At 37.4% G+C, this 25,672-nt stretch overlaps 1 protein-coding gene across 1 annotated transcript in view; it reads right to left on the bottom strand.

Annotated features, from left to right (window-relative positions):
• heca (hdc homolog, cell cycle regulator) overlaps nucleotides 1-6,673 on the bottom strand; it is a 94,625-nt gene extending 87,952 nt beyond the window's left edge. Inside the window, 1 exon segment of the mRNA XM_034970853.2 lies at nucleotides 5,982-6,673. Coding sequence (XP_034826744.2) covers nucleotides 5,982-6,571 — 590 coding nt within the window. The 5' untranslated portion in view covers nucleotides 6,572-6,673.
• Between the last annotated feature and the right edge of the window lie 18,999 nt (nucleotides 6,674-25,672).

Below are 25,672 nucleotides of genomic sequence, written 5' to 3'. Positions count from 1 at the left end.
TATGCATTGTGCAGTGATTTTGTCTTGATTTTTTTGCAAGAATAGCCGTTAGACACTATTTTTATTTGTAAAGCATGATAAAATACATTCTTCTTTCCCCTCCAACTAAGCGTAAAGTTAGTTGTAGCAGTGACGTGTCCCTAACCACTGAGCTACTGAGGTTAAAGTAAAAATCCATACTGCAAGTAAATAAGACACCTGATACCTACAATCACACATAGGTACATAAACGCATGCTCTAGGCTTGATATGCATTTTACAGGGATTTTGATGCCCGCGAATTCGTTCGCGTGGATATAGGTTTATTTAAATCCCGTGAGAAGGCTTTGATATTCCGGGATAAAAAGTAGCCTATGTGGTAATCCAGGGTATAATTTATGCCCATTCCAAATTTCAGACAAATCCGTCCAGTAGTTTTGCGTGAAAGAGTAACCAACATACACACAAACTTGCACCTTTAAAATATTAGTGTGATGTAGCGTCCAGAAATAAGTTATTACAAGTAAACCTCTGATGATAGCTATTGCTAGGATGTCTTTAAAAAAATCCTTCTATAAATATGCCTAGGTACTACAATAAAAATTACTTACCTAAGTATGAATTTCTCGAGTTTTTTTACGTGAAACCAAAAGCAAAATATTTTCATGATGTTTAATCATCATTATCATTAATTCATTACGATCCACCCATCGCCGGCTCACTAGTATACGGGACTCCTCTCAGAGAGAAGGATTTGGCCATAGTCTACCACACTGGTCATGTGCGGATTGGTAGACTTCACACATCTTTGAGATTATTTCCATTTTCCTTTACCGTTAAAGCAAGTGATATTTCATTAATTAAAATGCACATAACTCCGAAAAGTTAGAGGTGCCCGGGATAGAACCTTCGACCTCCGATTAGGAGTCGGACGTTCTAACCGTTCTAACCACTACGCTATCACAGCTTATTAATTTATGATGATATTGTGGCTAATTCCATTGTACACAATCTCTAAACTAAACTAAAATGGCATGTCTAAATCTAATGCTATCCCTTTCATAATGTTGCTTGGGGAAAAGGATGGCACTAAATTTAGACCTGTTAATTTAGTTTAGTTTAGAGATTGTGTACAAGAGAATCGGCCCCATTGGGGCCGATTCCCATGTACACAATCTCTAAACTAAACTAAAATGACACGTCTAAATCTATTGCTATCCCTGTCATAATGTTGCTTGCGGAAAAGGATAGCAGCAGGTTTGGACCTGTTAATTTAGTTTAGTTTAGAGATTGTGTACAAGAGAATCGGCCTCATTGTACTACAAAAAGCTTGTTTTAGCATGGTTTTAGCTAGAAATTCCATTCAAACCCCTCGGGTTAAAGCGTAACAACCACACATATCTGCTTTTAGAGTGTACAGGTATGTCCTTTCTCTAGATCTTAATAAAACCGGTCACATTAAACCGGTTGAACTTGTATTCAAATCCCTTTGATTGCTTTGCGTGTCTGGCTGTCTATTATTGTTTATTTAGATTGTGTGGTTTGCAGTTAGAGGCCAGGAACGCTCGTTACTAGATTTTATGAATAGTTATCACTTAATTATTCACAAATTTATTTACGCTTGGCTGATTTTGGTTACTTAGGCGATAATTTGATAATACGATAACTTGAGAACGGTATGATAAACTCACTTAACTACTTTAATAACGTATTTAACTATGTATTTATGAGTTGAAATGATAGCTCAAATGTGGCTCAAACAAACTTAGATAAAAACTAGATCATGCTCGCGACTTCGTCCGCGTGGACTAAACAAATTTCAAACCCTTATTTCACCTCCTTAGGGGTTGTATTTTCAAAAATCCTCTCTTAACGGATGCCTACGTCATAATAGTTATCAGCCCGATCCGTCCAGTAGTTTGAGCTGTGCGTTGACAGACCAGTCAGTCAGTCAGTCAGCCACCTATTCTTTTTATATATTTAGAATAAATAGATTCTTTAGAAGCCATCGATCGCTCTCTGCTATTTTCACTTCTCATGCATGCTCATGATTATTTATTAATAGCTGATGCCGAATTAGGTTTTTTTTAAATCCCGTGGGAACTCTTTCATTTTCCGGGATAAAAAGTAGAATATGTCACTTTCGAGGTCTCCAATTATACCCATGCAAAATATCACGTCAATCCGTGGCTCCATTGCGACGTGACTGAAGGACAAACCAACAAACCAACAAACAAACACTTTCGCATTTATAATATGGGTAGTGATAATCGATATCTTCATCGATTCATCGATATCGTCATAAGGTAGGTAAGTGGAGATTAGAGATTATCCTAAGCCTGTCCTACTGGGCATTCTTAATCTGTGGGATCAGATGGTAACTAATTACTAATCAGTAATCACACTGTGTAAGAAGCAATAGTCGCATAACACGCGTATACCCTTATTAAATACCTTTAACCTAACTGAGTAGTTACCTACTTGATCGACAGAAAATAAAATTATTAACATACCTACTTGGTATAAATTTCAATGTTAATAAAATAAATATTTAATTAGTTTATTTTAACAATAATAAATAACTAACAACCATTATTTACCTACCCGAGTTAAACGATTAAGTAGGTACCTACATGCTGCTGATATCGTGCTACTTATTACTTTACTCATTTAATACGCATTTAGATATAAATAAAGTACCTAGAAGTAGTCCTTTTCTTTATTTAGAACTAGCTTATGCCCGCGACTTCGTCCGCGTGGACTACACATAAATCCCTATTTTACACCCTTAGGTTTGATTTTTAACTATGAGATTTTTAATTATGAGATATGACATAAGCTTAATAAAATATGTCATTTACTGCTAATTGCAAAAATATTAACTACAAAACTTCTTTATCGACACTTCAAAACTGACAGACTTTCATACAAACTTCAAACCTCTATTTTACCCCTTTAAGGGTTGAATTTTGAAAAATCCTTTCTTAGCGGACGCCTACGTTATAACAGCTATCTGCATGCCAAATTTCAGCCCGATCCGTGCAGTAGTTTGAGCTGTGCGTTGATAGATCAGTCAGTTAGTCAGTCAGTCTGTCAGTCATCTTTTCCTTTTATATATTTAGATAAAGAAACTGACATACATACCCCCTGCAAACATTACACTCCAGTTTTTTTGCAGTCACATAAAAAGTTCCATAAATGGAATTTGAACATCTGATAAGCCCATAATGAGTTTAGTCAAGAAACCGCATCAATTTCGGTAGGGGGCAGCTGGCACGCCAATTTCGGGAAAATGCATTTCGTAACTATGGTGTGTGCACGGGAAACGGAAACCAGCTGTGCAGCGAAGCGCGGTTAATGTATGGGACCGGCGAAATTGCATTTTTAGGGTTACACCAATTTGGCACCGGTGCAAAATGGAACTATCGGCCGGCAGTTGTAAAAAATATTATTTCGAAAACATAGGTATATTCACTGCAATTTTGCGTCCATTTAAATGATATACCAAAGAATGACTAGCTGATGGCCGCGACTTCGTCCGCGTGGATTTAGGTTTTTAACATTTTGTTCCCGTAGGAACTCTTTGTATTGTCGGGATAAAAGGAGCCTATGTTCTTTTCCGTTGCTCCGTCGCGACGTGATTGAAACAAACACTTTCACATTCACTCGTACAATAATATTATGTAGTGATGTCCGATATTTATTGCAACTAGAAGTGGTAGGTATGCAATTTGCATACAAAATAGACTAAAATCTAGTGAAATAAATATCGATATAATCGATACCTACTTGTCATCATCATCATCATCATCATCATCATCATCATGAATCGATACACGTCCACTGCTGGGCATAGGTCTTGTAGGGGACTTCCACACGCCACGGTCTTGCGCCGCCTGAATCCAGCGGCTCCCTGCGACTGATGTCCGTCTACCTAGTGGGGGAGTCTTCCAACACTGCGTCTTCCGGTGCGAGCTCGCCATTCTAGCACCTTGTGCTAATGTGGCCGAACACCGAACTATGTGCCGCCCATTGCCACTTCAGCTTCGCAACCCGTTGAGCTATGTCAGTTACTCTAGTTCTTCTACAGATCTTCTCTAATCCATAAACTCCAAGCATAGCTCTCTCCATCGCCCGCTGAGTGACTCTGAGCTTTCTTATGAGGCCCATAGTTAACGACCATCGCGCCATCAAGACGAATCTAATGATTATCAAAATCCGTTGAGCCGTTGAGTAGTCACGAGCGGACAAACAAATATAGGTACCTACTTACATACATAGGTAAAACTCATAACCTACCTGTTGGGCTTCGCCGCAGTCGAGTGAAAACAACCATCTATAGGTACATGAATTCATTTTGAACTTTATTAGCATTTTAACTAATAAATAGGAACATAAACACAGACAGGTGAAGCTTGCTCAGTTCTCATTAGGTACGTAGTAGGTACCTACTTACTGGCGTAATTTCCGGCTACAATTTGATATCGCAACGAAACATCATTATTGAAATGGATGACAGAAAACATTTGGTTGGCACATGTAGGTACGTTCTTAAATAAACTAGCAAAATTTATTTGCGCTCGAGTCTTTGAATTCCTAGCTTCGCTCAGGATTCGATCTTTGAATCACTCGCTTCGCTCGTGGTTCAACCTTAGAATCCTTCGTTGGCTCGGAATTCAATACAAACTCTCGCGACAAAATAATAAGTTTGCAGCCTTGCATAACAAATAACTATTAACAGGCTTGAAAGTTTTTACCGCACTAGTGCGATTTCATTGCTGATTTTTATTTACCTGGTCTCAAGAGTCTAAGAGTTCAACGTGGCGGCAAATTTTAATTTGCCGCACTAGTGCGATTTCTTTGCCATTTTTTTAATATCTATACTTTCTAATTGACCTCTAATGGCGAATTCAAAAATAAAAGAAAAAAATTAAAAAATAGACACCCTTTTGAAATTCTTTGTTATTGGGCCGAATTTTTCAAAATCGATAACTATCTGCGGTTCCTTGTGATCATCGAAAAGGGAAACTTATTAAAATTATGAAAAGTGGACATCATTTTGAAAAGCTATAATAAGTAATTGAACAGAATTCTTTCAGCATCGATATCTGGAGTTCTATGTGATTAGCGCTTGCGATCATAAGAGAATTTTTTTTAAAGTGTAGGTAGTACCACTATGGGGTCAAATTCTTTTAAAATCGATATCTGAAGGTTCTTGTGAACATAAATTTAAGGTGTTTTCTCAAAATATTGAAAAACATAGTGTGACACACGGGTGTTAAGCTTATCACAATTAATTCGCGACGACGATGGTAAAACCTCGCCTACAGTCCCAGGCACTCCCAGTGCAGGCTTACAAACGTCAGCTCGTTTGTAATAACCGACTTTCCACCCTTGTATCACAATGTTCTATTTAGGTATTTCTACAAACATGCACTTAAACTCTCAATCTGGTAGGTGTTCTCTTCATTAGTTTTCTACAAGATAGAAATGAGCCAGGTACCTATCTACTTTTTATCTTAATTCAATGCATAGGGTCCGGTTTTCGAACAAGACTGGCTTCGAGAGCCGACCACAACCAGTTCCCCGCCAATTATGCGTGGCTCTTATACGATTTAATGCATAAGCAACCGGCGTTGAGGCCCGTAGGCGTAGCTCGTACACAACATAGAAAACACATTTGCGTAGGTGTGGCTGTATAGTGTATATTAATACAGTTTGCGATTTGACCGGCGGCCGCGGCGCCACTTGTCACTAATCAGTAACCGTACAACTACAAAACAAGACGACTTATAATATTATAGGTACTAGCCATGTAACTATGGGAGCAGCAGACCTGACTTGATTTCTAATATTTTACTTCGGCTTGAATACCACTATGTCAACCCACCTGCCCTTTCAATTATTCAACATTTACAAAGTTGTCATGACGCCAGACCGGTGTTTACTCGAACACGTGAGTCGACAACAAAAAATAGTGTAAAATACCAGAAATCTCTTACCTGATCCTGTCGGAAACAAATTCGGGCTTTGAGTTTCTCTTGGCGGGAGTCAGTGTCAGAGGAGGCGCGTGTGTGGGACTCGCCGAAGGCTCCGAGGACGCGGACGGCGGGGAGCAGGACCCAGAGCTGGAGATGCTGAATGCCCTTGAGCGGACGTCGACCGCCGCCGGCGCGCGTCCCGACCGGGCTCTCCTGCGCTTCTTTTTCTCATCATCAGCTCTGATAGCCGCGCCGGGCGGAGTCCAGTCCAGGTCCTTCTTCAAGTGGCCGCGACCGCATCGGCAGCCGCACGCCTTGAACGCCAAATCGTAACCTTTCTTCGTCCAAAGATTCTGGTGTCTCTGCCTCTCGGACCACGAGCGTGCGCGGCCGCAGGACTTGAGATAAGCGAGCACGCCGGCCTCCCATTGCTCGAAGCATTCTCTGTGCATGTACCGGCCGGCGGCGCACGTGTCGTTGTTGCATAGCACGCGGACGGCGTCCTCGACGCGCACCGGCTCCCGGGGGCGAAGGCACTCGCCGGGGACGCAGCAGCCGTGGCCGTCGTCGGACTCGCGTTCGCCTGTCGCGCCCTGCCGTCGCGGAGCCATGCTGCACCACGATCGACTCAACGAAATCGAACGTGCCGCCGCGATGTATAGGACGCGTCACGCGAAACACATGCTTACCGGAGCGCGCGCGGCCGACTAATAACCGCGAGTGAACGAAAGCGAAATTTCAAGAGCGCAGCGCGTCGCCGCGCCGCCGCCGCGCCACCCGCCTGCACGCGGGGCTGACCTTGCGGCGCGCGGGGGCGCGGGGGTGCAGCGAGGGGCGGGGCGATGCGGCCGACGCGCGATGTCCCGGGTGGGGAGAAAGTGCCTAGCGAATTTTCACTTTCGCGCGGTACCCGGGAGTTGGCCTAGGATACCGGGTAGCGACAGCGACTAGCGAAGCAGAGGCGGCAGCGGTCGATGGCAAAGTTGTGCCTGCTGTCCTGCAAACTGCATCGATGTCAGAAATTATGCTATTGCTATCAGCTTTTACAATAGGTAGATCTCAGAATATTCTGTATTCTGAGAGGTAGCTGATGTAGAATGTAGATACATCGAAACGTCGTTGTAAGAGAACCTATCGGGTATCGGCTTAAGGTGACTAAAGGTACCTACCTATTTTTATTATCGAACAGAATTTGTCATCTCCATAGGTAAGTGTATTACTTAACTTCTATAGGAACCTAAAATAAATAATTACTGTTAAGTATCCCTGCCTGCCGAAAATATTGAGAACCAGAAACCTTATCTAGGCCAAAGAAACCGTAAACAATAATTTTATATTGAAAAGCTTCTTTACGTTTTTACCTGGTGACTGGTGCGTACTGCGTAGGGTGTCGTTGGGTTTCCCCAAACACGAAACTCCGTAGTTTGGTCCAGTCCGTATACGTACCTACTCTGACGTCTGTCCAGACTCCAGACAGCCAGCCTGGCTGTCTGAATCCCAGTCACATCACTATTTTAAAAATAAAGTAGGCATAAAAGCTGTAGGTATAGTTGATTCCTACAATAAAAAAATCAGGATGAACATGAAACCTCATAGGCTCATAGGGTAGGTAGTAGGTAGTTGAATATGTAGGTTTCTTAGTCAGTTTTTGGAAAAAAAACTAGCCTTTAAGGTGGATTGATACGGTCATCTAGGCACATCAGCGCCACTAGATGGCGTTGATTTTGTAATTTGACCTCAGACTAAGAATCAAGGAGACTTGGCATTAAATAAAATAATCTTGTTAGCTATCTTGCAAGCTAGGTGTATAGAAAAGCTCTGAAGAGTGATAAAGACAAAAACATAGTTTTTTTGTCTTTGTCATAGTTTAGCTTTTTTTGTTGGGCACATTGTCGTTTGTGCCCAACAAACCTCTGTGATAGTAATTTATTGCGAATATTACGAGTTTTTATTTCGTTTTCTGTTTTAAATTTTGTATAGAAGGTGTGTAGATTTGTAGAAGTCATTTATGGTGCATTGCTGTGTAAAAGTTGTAGCGAACGCAAATTATGAAACATAACCTTTCGTAAGTACCTAAGTAGGTATGATTTCTTTTGTTGTTTTGTCCCTTTCGGGTATACGCGTCTGATAAGTCTCCTTGTTTCTTAGTCTGAGTCCTGAGAATTTGACTATGATTTGACATATTTTATTTTTTTATGAATGAAAATGTGTATGTTATTTAATAATAACAGGTACTATAACTGACGTCCGCGAATTCGTACGCGTGGATTTTGGTTTTTAAAAATCTCGTAGAAACTTTGATTTTCCGCGATAAAAAGTAGCCTACGTCACTCTCCAGGTCTTAAACTATATCCATGCAAAAATTACGTCAATCCGTTGCTCCATTGCGACGTGATTGAAGGATAAGCCAACAAACCAATAAACCAACAAACAAACACACTTTCGCATTTATGATATGGGTAGTGAATAGTGATATAATATGGGTAGGTAGTGATTATAATATTCGTAGTAATTTTCTCTGAGAAGTTTAGAAGTTATAGTAGGTATTTAGACAAACGCGGATCGGATTGTTTTTTATTTATTGTAGGTACCTATTCTAGTACTTATTTTGAAATTACGGGTTTCTTTCATTTATTAATAAGAGAGTTACGCAATCCGATGTCCAAGTTCCCTTTGAATAATACAGAAATAATAAAATCTCAGTGGGCCATTCATGTGAAATGCTTTAGCTGCGAGCGCACGTGTGGTGTATGGGGTGAGATGAAAGGAACAATGGAGTTACTTCAAGACCGGTTCAAGGCAAACACCGTGGTCCTCTCTGGAAGGAATTAGGTGTGTTCGGTTTTCAATCCTTGGTATAATATTTTAACCGACTTCCAAAAAGGAGGCGATTCTGAATGATCCTACATCCTATCATTTTCTCCGAGATTTCGTAACTGATTTGCAATCTTTTTTTACTCCATAGAGGAAGTTTGGTCGAAATGATCCCATAAAAAATTCTGGACCAAATTTTTTAATCCTGATGCAGCCGTGTAATTTAGTTAATATGGAGAACCAGGAATTGTCGATGGTGAATTGATATTGCATTGTATCCTCAATCAAAATCTTCAGTCTTGATAATGCAGAGTGCAGTAAGTACTAAACCATAGGAATTCAGGAGCTGCTGATGTTAAGAATCATCATCATGATCAACCCATCGCTGGCTCACTACAGAGCACCGGTCCTCTCTCAGAGTGAGAAGGGTTTTGGCCATAGTCTACCACGCTGGGCCATGTGCGGATTGGTAGACTTCACACACCTTTGAAAACATTATGGAGAACTCTCAGGCATGCAGGTTTCCTCACGATGTTTTCCTTCACCGTTAAAGCAAGTGATATTTAACTAAGTAAGAAATTAAAACGCACATAACTCCGAATAGTTAGAAGTGCGTGCCCGGGATTGAACCCCCGACCTCCGATTAGAAGGCGGACATCCTAACCACTAGGCTATCACAGCATAATGTTAAGAATACATATATCTAATGTTGTAGATGCTGAGCGTAGTCTTTATTATTGGACTCCAAGTTCCAACTCCTCGTGACTCTGGTTAGTAGTTAGGAACAGCATATCAATTAGAAATTGACGCACGCGCCCAAATAACCTTGGAAGGGTACCTAATTAAGGATTAGATACCCTTTTTTACCTTTTTGTTTTTATTTTTTAGTCACTCGTAAGAGTACCTACCTACCTACAAACTTATAACAGCCTGATTTCTTACTAAGTATATTTACAGCTTGGCATAAGGAAAAAGGTGCAAGGGAATGAGAGAAACATCTGGACTGAAATATAAAAACAAGTGATAAGGCCATAGCATCCGGTCATACCTAGTTCAGAGCTACTCTGTTCAAAATTCAGGTTACCGCAGTAGGTATATTGTATGTTTTATACTCAACTAGCTTATGCTCGCGATTTCGTCCGCGTGGACTACACGAATTTCAAACTCCTATTTTAACCCCTTAGGGGTTGAGTTTTCACAAATTCTTTCTTAGCGGATGGACCTATGTTATCTGTATACCACAGCCCGATCCGTCAAGTAGGTAGTTTGTGCTGTGCGTTGATAGCTCAGTCAGTCAGTTTTTCCTTTTATATATAAAGAAAATCACAGATTTAGTAATAACTGAGTAGATAAGTAGGTACACTACTTAGGTAGGTAGGTATGTCTATTTTAGAATTTTAAAATTCAGGCTATAAAAATCTTAGTCTAAGAAATTCTTGAAAGTGTTAGAACCGCTTCAAAGATCTAATTGAACTACTAGAACTAACTACTAACGAACTAAGATTATGAACTACTTTCCAATGTCTTTAAATGAAATAAATACATATTCTGATGAGATCAAATCAACAAGATCATATCAGAATGAAACAAGAAACTAGTGAATAGGCCCATAGAGAAACTACTAGCGCAACGTGTGACCCAATTTTATTTCGACTTGCCTTACCAGGTGATAGGTGCATTTTATTCAGAGGGGAGGCTAACACGTGTATCAAACACCAGCCAAAATACATCCCAACAAACTTAAAAAATCACCTCTAAAAGGAATTGTAAGCCAAAAGTAACCTTATAACGCGGGAACTCAGATTAGTGTCAGAATATACGTTGAAAAGGAAAAGTTTGCAAAGAAACTGCGTCTCAACTCGTTCTGATCCAGCGATATTATTATAAGGCTTTTGTCTGAAGTCCGCACATCTGTGTGACCTCTTGAATAGCCATTGAATTATTGAAAATATTTGGAGCGTAACCCTTGAACGTTGGTTAGTGGGAAAAAGGTAAGATCGCTTTATGAAATCGCTCAAACAGTGCTCAAACATAGGTGATCGGCCATATAAATTATGTATTAAAGATGTTATATTAGGTATTATGTATTTATCTATAACCTTACCTATATTCAAAATAAAATATACAATATTAGAGTTCATTATGACGTGGCATTGTTCCTACAAAGTATAGGTAGGTACAACAATCTTCAGCTCTACATATACGCCTTCTTCCTTGCGATGGCTTGTACCTATTTCTAATACATACCTACATTATTACATCTCAGAACTTCTACTTGGCTGTGAAATCTAAATATATAAAAGGAAAAGTTGACTGATTGACAGACTGACTGACTGACTGACTGATCTATCAACGCACAGCTCAAACTACTGGACGGATCAGACTGAAATTTGGCATGCACATACATAGCTAACATCCGCTAAGAAAGGATTTTTGAAAATTCAACCCCTTAGGGGGTGAAATAGGTGTTTGAAATATGTGTAGTCCACGCGGACGAAGTTGCGAGCATAAGCTAGTCTAACTATAAAACAAAAGAAGTTTAAAAAGGCTTGAAATTACTAAGCTACATACCTACTACAGCCTAGGCACTAGACGATACGCATTATATCAAATTAATTAACAGTAACTGAATAATGCACTTTTTAAAAGACGTGTAAGTACATGTACTATGTACCTACTATAAAAACCAGCCCGTAAATTTTTACATAAAGCCCCCATTTCCTCTGACGCCGAACGGATGCGCTGTTGAATACAAAAAACGCAGGTACATGCAGTCAGAGAGATGTAATACTACTGGAGGTGCATAAATCGACGCCAATGTAACTCTGGGTAATTAAAACATCTATCATACTTACAACGTCAGCAAATTTGTTAGAAAACTAAATAAAATATAAGAATTACCTTCCAACGTAACTAATAACAAGTAAAACATAATAAATAAAATATCAAAAATGCTCAGTGAAGACCATTTTGGGGATCAAATCTCAACTAGTCATTTACTTGTTAGTTATACATATTTTGAAAGTACGCCATATTTAATTGTTTGTACCCTAATTTGGGTTAAGAAATCTTTATTTGGGGTCTCTAAATAACCATTTCTTTCTTTTATGTGAGTTACGTCCTACGGGACGATATTGACAATTATTATCAGGACATAATATTTGAAACCATACCTACCTAGTAAACATGGAAATAGTAAACATTTTTAAATCTGACGCCATTTTACTGAATGACAAAAGCAAAACAGGTCTTTACACCAGATAGGTGGAGGCTATTTTGCAGGATGCAATGCATTGCCTCTAGTAATATGTCAACTCAATAGGGCACATAAGTACAATATTGCTAGGTGTAACTTCGTTAGCACATAATGACTGATGGCTCCACGATCCATCCTGCAATGGTTTGATGATGAGCCAATGTCTAGCCATATTGTTGTGGGTTTTGTCCATTGTTTTTCAATACTTATCCTGATTTACTCCGCTAGTTCTGCTATGCTTGGAATATTGATAGAGTTGCAAGATGACAGACGACCTTAAAAAAAAGGTGCGTGTGATATAATTTTCTTTATAACTAGCGAGCAAACTAGCTTTGCCGTCACCGATGTGATCATTATCAGCGCTAGCTGATAGGCTGGGCATATTTATCTTATAGGGACTTCCACATGCACACGCCACGGTCTTGAACCGCCTGAATCCAGCATAGCATCACCCCTAGACTCGTTTGATGCCGTCTATATCCACCTAGTGGTGGTTCTGCCAACGCTACGCTTTCTGGTGCGAGGTCTCCATTTTAGCACCTTCATGCTTCGCAACCCGTTGAGCTACGTCGGTTACTCTGGTTCTCCTTCGGATCTATTTCTCATTTGATCACCAAAAATTTCTATTGGAATTGGAATTGAAACTACAAGCTCTCTCCATCACCCGCTAAGTTATTGCCGGTAGGTACGGACTTGTAGATAGCAGAAAGAAATGACCTGGAATAAAGGAAGGTGGAAAAGTAACAGGTATCCAGGTGGTTAAGGATGGAATCTGTTTCTACGATGTGAGGACATTTTATGAAAAATATTACTTAGGTAGGTACTAGAGGATGCCCGCGACTTCGTCCGCGTGGATTTAGGTTTTTAAAAATTCCGTGGGAACTCTTTCATTTTCCGGGATAAAACGTGGTATCCTTCCCCGGGATGTAAGCTAAGTATGTACCAAATTTCATCAAAATCGGTTGAAGTGTTGGGCCGTGAAAAGCTAACAGACAGACAAACAGACAGGCACACTTTCGCATTCATAATATTAGTATGGATTCCAAAGTAAAATTCAGTTTCTAGGTATATTATCTTCATTCTTTTCTACAAGACAAAGTTACGGCCCTTAAAATATGGTGTACCCTACCCTACACCTAGGTACTAAAAGGTAGAATAAAATGTTAATTAATAACGACCAATATACATAATGTTACCTACAAATAGTAGGTATTCGTAATATTTTTGTAACTCCGATACAAACATAGGGAATTCCGAACCTCTTAAATGCGCATTTCAAAATACACCCACAGGGGAAGGTGAATTAATTAGCAGTTAAAAATGTGGCCGTTTTTTATTTGACCCACATCTAAGGGATAATTGTGAGGGAATAAATTGTTTAATTACTTTTATAGGTCACTGCATAATGCTGGCAGGTGCATTGGAGCGTACACCTGCCTCATGGGGCTGTTCAAGGTCTGCGATGTGCGCCTTTTTTATTTTGTGTTTGACGATGCGCGTGCGCGGGAATTTTAATATATGAACTTGTTTTTGCTAACTCCTTTGTGTCATATTTTATTTTCTAGGAAATAATTTAATTTAAAAGCAAACTAGTGTTTATAAAACATTTGCCACTAACACACAATTTTTTATTAAACTTAAGACGTTATACATACCTACCTACTCGTATAAAACCATACCTAATGTCTAGGTACCTGCCTATAACTGATTAAAGTGTAAAGGTGGCCTTATCATCTTAAATTAAATATACAAATTAGTTATGTACACTTAATATTCTATCTACCTAGTAAAAAAATCTACACATTAAAATTGGGTTTGAGATGTTAGCTATCTATACAAAGATGCTTTGCAAAGCACCGTTTGGTACTTAGGTACAAAGCAGTGGCGTGCAGGTCATAGAGGCATAAATGCACGGCTTACCCCAGTTGTAATGGCTCAATGCATATTTTTCATTATGACCTGCCAGTAAATAGGTTCCTACCTAACTAATTACTACCTAACTTACCCTGGCTTCAAACACTGTGCACGCCACTAGTACAAAGTGAAACAAACTTGTGTAGATAAACGTGCTGATCCAGTGATCACTGATCACCTTAAATTGATTCAAAAATATTGTTGTTGCCCACCCTCTAATTACCCCTCAAGACATAGAAATTGCCATCTAAGTTAACTTTAAGCTTATTAGGTAAGTGTTAAATGTTAACAAGTCGTTAACATTTAACACTTAAATAAATATTTTTTTATTATTTTATCGTATCAATGAATCACCATGCATGTTGTTATTTTTAATATTGGGATGTGTTACACAGTTTATACTTTTAAATTAATTACTATCAACTATTAAAAGCAGAGACCTTTTATGAGTTTTGTGGTTAAAAAAACCTTCAATTATACGTACCTAGCTGCCTACCATATTAAATTACATAAATATGCCTACTTCACTGAGAATTTCTCGAAAATTTCAGCCGAGTAAAGCCGATCTGAGTGATGATGGTCATTTGGTTGTTACCTTAGTTTAGTACCCATGTCAACTAACTAGGCAAGTGATAAAAGTTCATCACCTTCTTTTTCGACATCTTGCACGATAATTCAAAAACTATGATGCATAAAAATAAATAAAAATCTGTTTTAGAATGTACAGGTGAAGACCTTTCATATGATACCCCACTTGATATAGTCACTCACTTCGAAAGTTGGAAGTACTAATTATTAGTTCATGACCACAATTTAAATTTTTTTGTGTGATCTAACCCTAAATTCACGGTTTTCAGATTTTTACCCAAATGTCAGCTATAAGATCTACCTACCTGCCAAATTTCATGATTCTAGGTCAACGGGAAGTACCCTGTAGGTTTCTTGACAGACAAACAGACAGACAGACAGACAGACAGACAGACAGACAAACAAAGTGATCCTATAAGGGTGCCGTTTTTCATTTTGAGGTACGGAACCCTAAAAAAGATCTACAACCTAATTCTGTAATAGATAGGTACTTACACTAACGAGGTTTTCAAGATTTAAGACAAATCAAAACAAACTAAATATGATAAGACCTACGTATAGACGCATGTGCAGTGTGCACCTATAGCAAGGTACGCTTCGACTTTCCATACAAATACAACGCCAACCCGTTTTCGAACAAAACATGGCTATATTCGAAGGCATCCCGCAAAACTGGTAGACCTTGATCTCGAAGGGACCCTCGATGGGCCGCCGGCTAACCTTGGGTTATTTTTAAACCACGCCTGCACACGAATCCCGTCGAACGACTCCTTACGTCTGTTACATAATGCGAAATTGTGGTTTCCAATTTTTTTCCTCCCCATCTCTTTCTTTCTAAAAAGCGTGTGGCCCTGTCATTTCGACTTCATAGTCTTTGTTTTGGTCCGCAACACAGAATGATAAAGAAGCAATAGAAATGATCAGGTGGTGGGATGCTCACTGAGTCACTGCTCAGGCACCCCACTGTTCTCTGTTTTTCTTATGAGATGATTCTAACTTGATGACGAACATGGGCTTGATTGCTTCATTGCTGGTTCGATTGCGATATAATAGTGATTAGGTACATGAATCAGCACGAGTTACTCCTAAATTTAGGATGATAGAAATCTTAATGGTGTAAAAGTGTGCATTTTCATGAACTTTTAAAAGATATTTAGATAAAGATGTGGGGTTTTTTTACAAAACGTTTCTATTTGAATAATACCCCTAAGATAAGTTTCGTCAAAATTTCAGAAAAAAATTGGACTAAGAATTGTCAATTAAAATTGAGGTGGGATTTAAAAAAAACCAATATAATATGTAGTACTTCAAAAGCTTGTGCCAATTTAAAACTTAATTCTTGGACATTTTGATGTCCATTGGCACGGGCATTGTGAAGTGAATACTGTAGAATAAACATGATCCATTGCATCAATGGCAAAATTCCATTTATTTTGGAATACAAAAAAAAGTTTAGTATGCATTAAGTCTTCAAGTTAATTGAAATAGATAAATTTTAAATTGATTTGTGAACTCATATTAATAATACATAAAGAAATACTTAATTTTATAATAAACTAGCTTATACCCAAACCCCTAAGGGGGTGCCCTTAGGGATTGAAGTCCTTTCTTAGCGGATGCCAACGTCATAGTAGCTATCTGCATGACAAATTCCACTCTGATCCGTCTAGTAGTTTGAGCTGTGCGTTGATAGATCAGTCAGTCAGTTAGTCAGTCACCTTTCCTTTTATAATATATTTAGATTAAGATTAAAACATCAAAAGTTTGAGGTGTCCCAGGCCAGCACCTCACTGTAGGAAAATCGATCACCTCGATCGAAAACACCACGGGGACTACGGGGTTCGGTTAGCATTTCTATAATAATTTTGAATTCTGTCACCAAATTCAGGCTCGCACATATTATTTTATTTCTTTTCGCGGAACCGTAAAAGGAAGAGGCAATGAAGGGTTAGTCGTTCTTTTATGGAGAACTATTTATGGTTTCGAATAATGGCCGCCGCTCGACTCGCCGCGAAATTTAGGGACAGCTGCGTGCCCTTCGAAATATTTTGATTCCGCGCATTTTCTGCTTGACCTCGGAACGTAATGTGATGTTATGGTCAATTGGTTGTTTACTATATTTCTTTAGGCAATTTGCCTTTCATAAAAATTCCAATAAGGAAGTCATATCTGTGGTTAAGGTTTCAATCATTCTTAAGGTTTCAATTTTCTTGCGTTATTCAATTTTAACATGAAGATGCATCCACACTTGCATATGCGCACGAACCGTGCACACAAGCATCGAATACCTTATAGACTCCATAGGTATTCGATGTGCACTGTGTAGGCATGAGCATGTCGCGAACGCATACCTCTTGCGTACCTAAGTAGGAATCATGTTTGTACTACTCATCTACCAGCTACCTACGTTATGGATGCTTCTATAATTTGGGTAAACCAAGTACCTACCTACTCATCAATAGGAACCGAATCCGGAACCGGTGTTTTTAATTTGGTTTGTCTTAACCGGAATCAGATTCGGAACCGGAATCGGAGGCAGAAGAGAGATGTGTTAAAGGCAGGTATAAGAAAATAAAATACACACATTATTCATCAGTTATATTTTTATCATCAGTTCAAAAATAATACAGGTAGGTGTATAGGTGTGGAAAATAAAAACAATCGAACAACGAAAACAAATTGAAAATTGAATATAAAATCATGAACAGTAGAAACTAGTAGTAAAGTAGCATCAGCCTATTCGACATCCGATATACCTAACTTCCGAATAAAATTTATCGGAACCGAAATCGGAATCGAATGTGCAAAATCAATCGGAAGTTCCGAACTTTCGGATTCGGAATCGAACCTCCATAACATATCTAAGTACTTATACAAATATTCTGTGAAATTCATGAAAATCAGTGAGGTGGAATTACTCGTAACAAAAAATCCAGAAATACGTATCTCTTTGAGTTTAACCAAAAGCTCAAATACCATAACATTTTACTTAATTAATCTAAGATTTTACTATACTTACTAAAGTAACATGAATAAGAACCTATAAAATATAGGTATTATTGGACTATTAAAACTAACACTTTGGATCAGCATACCTACTAAGAAATAGTTTTAGGTTAATTATCGTTGCCCACAAACTATTAAATAAAGCCATGCTTTGAATCTCGGCTACGCTATGTTCCCATATCGAGTACGAACCGATAAATCCTTGTTTCTTTTAAAAGCACGTTTCTGAGAAACCACGGTTTGATTCTCGAGTTACATCGCCCTCTTGCGTAACTGTGGTCAAAAAACAACATACACTTTATAACCGAGTATTGACCTGACCTTATTTTGTTAGTCGGAAACATTTTAGAAATAACTAACCGTTTGATAGCAATCAGGTCTAAATAACCCAAATATTAATGACTACAAACACCATCGTAGGTTCATTTGTTTTATGTAGGTATTTTATCTAGGTATATAAGTTTAAAGTAAAAAAAAAACTTTTTTAAAATACTTACCTACTAACAAGTCTTAATAAATAAAATGAAAAACACAACTACTCTGCTAAAAAACGAACTAAACAGACTTTTTTACATTTAAAAATGACGTCATACAGCCGCCATATTGTTTTTTTTTTTTTGAAAAATTTAGAGCCAATGTCACTCGTGATGATGTAAGCATTCTAACGATAAACTATACTTCCAAATCTGCTCAGGCATTTAGTAGTTATGGTAGAACAAAAAAACTCGCATACATAAGTACCTACCTCCTGAAAATAATATAGACTCCTTTTTTTGGGCAGTCATGTAAAAAGGATTGAAACTTGAAAACAAAATAATCAAACTCAACTATCCTATCAAAATATAATATACTAACTAAGCCTTTTTAAAAAATATCTCTTGATTAGATATTCTTAAAATACGGTGGTGGGGTGGAATTTCCAAAAATCCTGAAATACACACTTCTTCAAAATAATAAAATACCAGTTAGGTATATGTATATGTCAGATAATAAAACAAATAGTTTTGAGCAGGATTTCTTTATATTCCTTCTTTATAGGAAGTTAAAAAGAAAAAAATAAAAGTTTTACCGTAGCCTAATAATAGTACGAGTAGGTAACTAGGTACAAACAAGGTAAAATATGCCAGTGTACAGTGTACACACATTGTATACAAGTTTAACTTTGCACGTGGCTAACTATGACAGCTGTCAAAGTGTCTGTTTAAAAGCTCCGCCTTAATTATTTTATTTTGGAAAACATTACACCTGCTATTTGATACATCAGCTGATAAGTTTATAAGTAATTTTTCAATACGTTTGCAAATGGCAATAATATTATTGTAACCCCTCCCCGATCTTTAGGATGGTCTATAGAAGTATGAAAATGCAGATAAAGTCTGACTGGCGAAAGCCAGTGTATGAAGTAGGTATATGCCTATATGTAGCGAATAAAGCTTGTTTGTCTTTTATATCAGATTGGTTTTTATGTTCTCACGCTGCCGGCCACATGTTTTTCACTGCGCTTCTTTTATTCTTATTGAGTCCCACTTTATATGACATCATACAATCATAAATTAGAACAGTTTTTGATACATACTCGTGTTGGCAATAAAAAACTGGATTTGTTTATTTTATTTTATGGCCCATTTTATTAGTAATGGTTTATAAGGAATTTTTGTACTAAACAATAATATTATAAGTAATATTATTAAAAACGTACTAATAGACCGCATGTGTTGGTTTGTCTCTTACATAAATGACCGGATGACATATAATATTATGGTTTCCTCTCTATTCTAATGTAACTAAGAAGTTATGAATACTTAGACGTACCTATACCTACCTAAATAATACTTTATAGCTTTATATCTTATTATAGCTTTTATGAATAAAGTAAAACCATAGAACATAGAACATCCAATGCTGGCTACAGGCAGTGGCGTGCAGGTCATAGAGGCATAAATGCACTGCTTGCCCCAGTTGTAATAGCTCAATGCAAATTTTACATTATGACCTGCCAGTAAACAGGTTCCTACCTAACTAATGCCTACCCTGGCTTCAAACCCTGTGCACGCCACTGGCTACAGGCTACCAATTTTCTTATAATTACTCTTATCTGAATTCTTATAATTATTCTTTATTGTACACCAAAAAGAAAAGACACAAAAAGAAACACGTAAAAGAAGAACATACAATTGGCGGCCTTATCGCTGTTCGCATGTGCGGATTGGTAGACTTGCGTGGTAGACTATTGCCAAAACCGTTCTCACTCTGAGAGGAGACCCGTGCTCTGTAGTGAGCCGGCGATTTGATGATCATGATAATGATAATGGAATGCGTTCCAAATACACTCTTAACTCAAATAAGTTCACAATATTAAATTATGCTTTAAATCATGTCTTTATCGCACCTAGACATTATGTCTAATGGTAGACCGTATGGTGTTTTGAATAATGCAAAATCCGACTGGTTTTTCAAGTTTTATAAAAAAAGTCAATTAGAGTAAGATTATAGCTACAGCCAATCGCGAAATGTCAATAATAATACGAGTAAAATCGTAATAAACAAGTTTGAATACCGCGCAAAATTGAAGAGAAGTCAGTCACCAGGGCCGTAAAAAGGGAAGTGATTAAAAAGACATAACAGTTTTTTTTATTAAAAATTCTTTTGAACCTTTCATAATCACGACGTGGAGTAAAATATGACGTCAGTAAAATTATAATGGGCCAGCTCGTAAACCAGCATTTGAATAGAAAAGTTACATATCAAAAATTTTCAGTGAACCGTGTTTACGAGTGCGTCGTAACCGTGTACTTAAGTTAGAAAATAAAGGGACCCTCCAAGTTTCTGTTTAAAAATCTATATGGGCACGTGAGGGGAAATCAACTCTCGATATTATGGTGTACTGTACTACTTTTGTCTGGTTAATACTTTGCCTTGCATTAGTTTTGTCTCCTGGTTTTATGGAGTAATAGATGATGCCCACGATTTCGTTCGTCTGTATGGATATAGGATTTATATTAAAAATACAAAATATGTCATTTTGTTACTTACTTCCGACTGGTTAAATTAACGCTAATTAATTGAAAAAAACTTTATGGCTGACTCGAGGGAGACAAAATCTTAAGCTCATATTAGGAGAAGGTGCGACTTAATGCCACAGGATGGATTTGAACCTACGATGTTATAAATGTCAATCCACTCCCTGACTTTATTTTCGTGGAATAAAAATCCTCTTTCAATTCTATTGCAACTGAACTCACATTTATTTCAGGAAAATAAAGGATTCCTATAGGATTTTAAAAACATCTAAATATCCATACATTAAAATGAATACCTTTGAATAAGGATTTAATTAATTTAGCTTCATTGATTATAATTTAATTATTAAAACTCTTAATTGGTTTCTCCTCGTATGTACTTACTAGTAGGTATGTACCAACGAAGTCAAACATCGAATGTCGTTTCAGAAATAACTCGCGGCAAGTTATAAATACAAAATGAGCTCCCTCAAGTAACTCGATTCCCATTGACGAATATAATAAGATTTACTTACTTATGTTGAACTTGGATGAAGAATGCAGGTGGAGTTACAATGAGGTCCCTTGGGTGTTCCCAGTGGACTATTTTAATAAGAAAAATAAGACTTTTTTCCACATTGCCTTTCACTGAATTACTTTGAAACCATTGATATAAAACCCAACGATATCATTTTCTTTAAAAAAACATAATATGTGTACCTACCAAAATTGAGAATCATAACGTGTTTTGAAACTACTTAAAAACGCTCTCCTCTTAAAAGTTCCCTTATTATCCAATAACAGCAAAAATGGCTTTAACAATATGTTCATGCTCTTTGTCTTATTGTACTTCCCAATAGATGATAAATTTTGCCACGCAGTTTTGTTGCAGTCGCTGTTGTGACTGTCGGACTGACATCATCTAATGCGATGACTGACGTTTGCATGACAAAAACATGGATTCTCTACTCCATCAGACATTGATCATTAATTATGATTATCGGAATTGACTGATACTGAACTTCTAATGGAATACTCACACAACAGCATCACAGATTTTTTTGCAAAAGACGTGATTTATCGCAATGTGCTAAATGAATTTTTATCATGTTTAACTAATTCGACGCCAATTTTTTAGAAATCTGTCGTCTAAAAACTTGTAATATTTCGCTGTTGATTAACATCCTATAAGTCCCGCAAATTGTAAATGCGCGTGGCCGCCATTTTAGTGACGTCAGCACTAGACCGAAGTTTCGAGCTGATGGTATATTTTTATTTCAGCTGACGTCAAAACGACGTCATTTCGATGTTAATGAGACATGCTTCCAGCACAATAGCAATTTGCGGGACTTATACTACCATCTACTACACGATTTACCTATAGTAAATAAAACAAAATTTAATCAACAAAATAAATGCCAGCCAAAACTAAATCAGGCATTATTATTTTCCGTTACTTTCACCTTTTTTTGTATGCAATAAAGTATTTCTATCTATCTATCTATCTTTTTACACGTGATTCTTAAAATATATGTCTTGGATTTAGTATATCAATGAAATGAACAGGAGGATCAAGTTGAATTAGAAAAGTGTAATAAAGAAATCTGTCCATTGAAGAGTTATGAGGGTTGTTCACAATAAGGAAGTCGAATGTTCGCCTGGCGACAAAGACGGCAGGTATCAAGGCGGAAAAGGGATCACTTTTCCTTTTGATGTTGGCTCAATAAAATGTCTTCATAGTACAGTGCCTGAGTACGTACTCGGAAATACCCACATTACTACTTCACTACTTAGACCAAGCAGCCCTAACAAAGTGTGAAAATGCTTTGTTTGTTTGCTTATTCTACTATAAGTTAGCCCTTGACTGCGATCCTACCTAGTGGTAAATGATGATGCAGTCTTGAAAGAGATATGGCAGTTTTTTAATCAAATCAGTCAAATCATTCTATTCCTGTTAAGCGAGTTTTGTTCCATCATTGGAGTGCCTATTTCTTACTCTTAGTCCAAAGCCAAAACTCAAAACTCTGCTTCGGACAATGGCTCGAATTATAAGTAATTGAATGTGTTTATACTTCGAACTAGCTTATGCCCGCGACTTCGTTCGCGTGGACTACACAAATTTCAAACCCCTTTTTCACCCCTTTAGGGGTTGAATTTTCAAAAATCCTTTCTTAGCGGATGCCTACGTTATAATAGCTACCTGCATGCCAAATTTCAGCCCGATCCGTCCAGTAGTTTGAGCTGTGCGTTGATAGACCAGTCAGTCAGTCAGTCAGTCAGCTTTTCCTTATATATATGTAGAAGAAGATATAAGACAATATTTATAGTATTTTTATGATTCTTGGTGTGACTTCCACAATTTAGCAGGTGCAATTTATCAATCGCACATTTATTGTGTCCAGTTTAGCAGATATCTGAAAAGACGACGTAATTACGGCTGAGTCAAGAAAACAACTTGTAATTTAAAAAAAATTACATACATACGCCTTGAAAACATTACACTCCTTGTTTTGGGCAGTCGTGTAGTAAACAACATCAATGCTACGAGATAATACAGGGTGTACCAGAACGCTAGCAAAAAAGAAGACAGGTGATACTACTGATGATTACTGATATGATTACAAAAAAAAACGTGAAAAAAACAAAAAAAAATCCTACCTTTTGTAAAAGTTCACGATATATTGCGAATAAAACATCTAACCGATGCTACAGGTCAATAAACGTCGCGTAAGTAGGCCATTCGGAGTCAAAGCCACATCGTAGGCGGGGCCACTGACCCGAGTTTTGCACGCTAGGATTGCGGGGCTGAAAAATACTAAATCTCTAAAACTACAAAATGAGTAGGTAATATTATAAGTTTAGGTATAACGCTTAGTTTTTGTTAGCGGTCTGGTTACACCCTGTATATTTAAGGTCAAACGTAAACCTATAAAAAATATTGAAACTAAGTAGTAATTGAAAACGCAAATCACGTGTCGATGATAAAATTAATTGTAAAAGAAGGTTAAGTCACTAGGTTGATGACCGTATTATGAGTAAATAAGCATGGCTAGAATATCTAGGATTGTTATAAGGATAATAAATAATTGATATTCATGCAGATCAGTGGTCAATGAAAGTCATTGATGATCACTGTTGACTTGAATGATGATGAACTTCATTAATTACTTAAATAAATATTATGCAGTTTTTATTTATGCAATTGTACTTACAGTGTTTAATTGTAATTACTGTATTGGTGTACAGATCAGTAAATATTGTATGGTATTAGACAGAGCAATCATGCATAGATAATACATAGAGACTAAATAAAGAGACTGTTTTATATAGGTAGCGAATTTTTACAAAAGTTATAGCACAAATAGAAAACCTTAAATTCAACGTAAGTTGCATTTAAAATAACAAAATTTTATGAAATACTAGCTTATGCTCGCCACTTCGTCCGCGTGAACTCACAAATTTCAAACCCCTATTTCACCCCCTTAGGAATTGAATTTTCAAATATCGTTTCTTAGCGGATGCCTACGTCATAATAGCTATCTGCATGCCAAATTTCAGCCCGATCCGTCCAGTATTTTGAGCTGTGCGTTGATAGATCAGCCAGTCAGTCAGTCAGTCAGTCAGTCAGTCAGTCAGTCAGTCAGTCAGTCACCTTTTCCTTTTATATATTTAGATTGATCTGTGGACTTTACCTCACCTATTTGGATTAGGTATTTGAGTCCATCTTATGGAACCTAAGGTACCAAGTCATTGGCTTTTCGTGCTTGCTAATTTAGGGTTTAAAAAATTCAAGGGTTCAATCAGACGTAAATGTTGACCTTTAATCTTGAGATTTTATTCAGAAGAAAGTTTTAGCACTTTAGGGTTTCGTGAAGACGAAGTTTATAATATTTCAAAGCTGTGGTTTATTTTTAAATAACTTCTTTTTGGAGAACCGCGCCACAGAAATCATATTTTCTCCTCGGCTCCCTTGTTTTACGGTTTTTTCATTGCAGCCACTTTATGAGTATGGTTGGGCGGTACTCTTTTTTTATAACCAACTAACAGTATTCTGAGAGTCGAAGATCGCGTGTTTGATACTAATTAAGAGTCTCCAGTACAATGGAACAATCAGTTATATTGATGGAACCTTTGAACAATACTATCGCTCTTATATCTATAGCGATAAGTACTAAGATGTTATGTTTGTAGTTTATATACTTAGTCTGTCTGGGTATGGAGAGTTATTCGTTTCTTACGGCGTTTTTATAGCTGTTTCGTAGCTCCTCTGCATTTACATGTGCTGATTGGAGTAAAATGGCGAAAACATTGCCTGTTTATGGTGTCACAACTGTAAGAATGATGTTTTTATTTTACTCGATTTAAGTACTTATCAGCGAAAAGCGAGTTAAACTTAAATAAGTAGTAAAGTTATCTACTTAGTTTAATAGAGTTACGCTTTAGTACTCTTGCGTGTTATTCACAATGTTAATTAACTTATTAGCCACTAATTACTTATATTAATTTAATTACCTAGGTCTATAGGATAATAAATAATAAAGATAATTTTTTAATTTTATTTTCATTTGGTGTCTTTTCATTTTATTATTTTGCCTTTATTGCAAAGTTCAAGGTTGTCCCGTAAATATAGATGCTCACAATTTTTGTCCTATTGTGTAACATGTTTAGTAAAGTAAACTAATGCGAAAAGTAATCAGTGTCAAAAGCCTCGAACGTACGTGTTACCTGTGGAAAATATCAGATTTTTCTTCACATTGTTCAAGCTTTTGAGTTTTGTCCTCCATTTTGCTTGCTCGCTCACCTTTGCTGAGAATACTGAGATTGAGTTTTTTTTCATCGTCTTCGTCATTTTCAACGGTCAACCACTGTATAGGCATCTTGTAGGAACTTTCACACGACACGGTCTTTCACAACCCAACGACCCCTTACTTACGACTCATTTGTTTGATAAATCTGGTGTCTCTCCAGTCGTGTCGGATTTTCGACCCTATAGAAAGTGCACCTTTGTTTCTAAAAATCTAAAATATCTCCCGCTCAGTTGTCCATCTCTTTGGAGTTTGGCCGCCGCACCTTAGCCAAAAAATCAATCGGCAGGAAATTATAATATCTCAACTTAAACGGTAAACTGTAGGTTT

Source organism: Maniola hyperantus, chromosome 8 (genome assembly GCF_902806685.2).
Source record: "Maniola hyperantus chromosome 8, iAphHyp1.2, whole genome shotgun sequence".
Taxonomy (NCBI): Eukaryota; Metazoa; Arthropoda; class Insecta; order Lepidoptera; family Nymphalidae; genus Maniola; species Maniola hyperantus.
The sequence above is the reverse complement of the archived record's forward strand: the minus strand, read 5'-3'. Positions and strand labels throughout refer to the sequence as shown.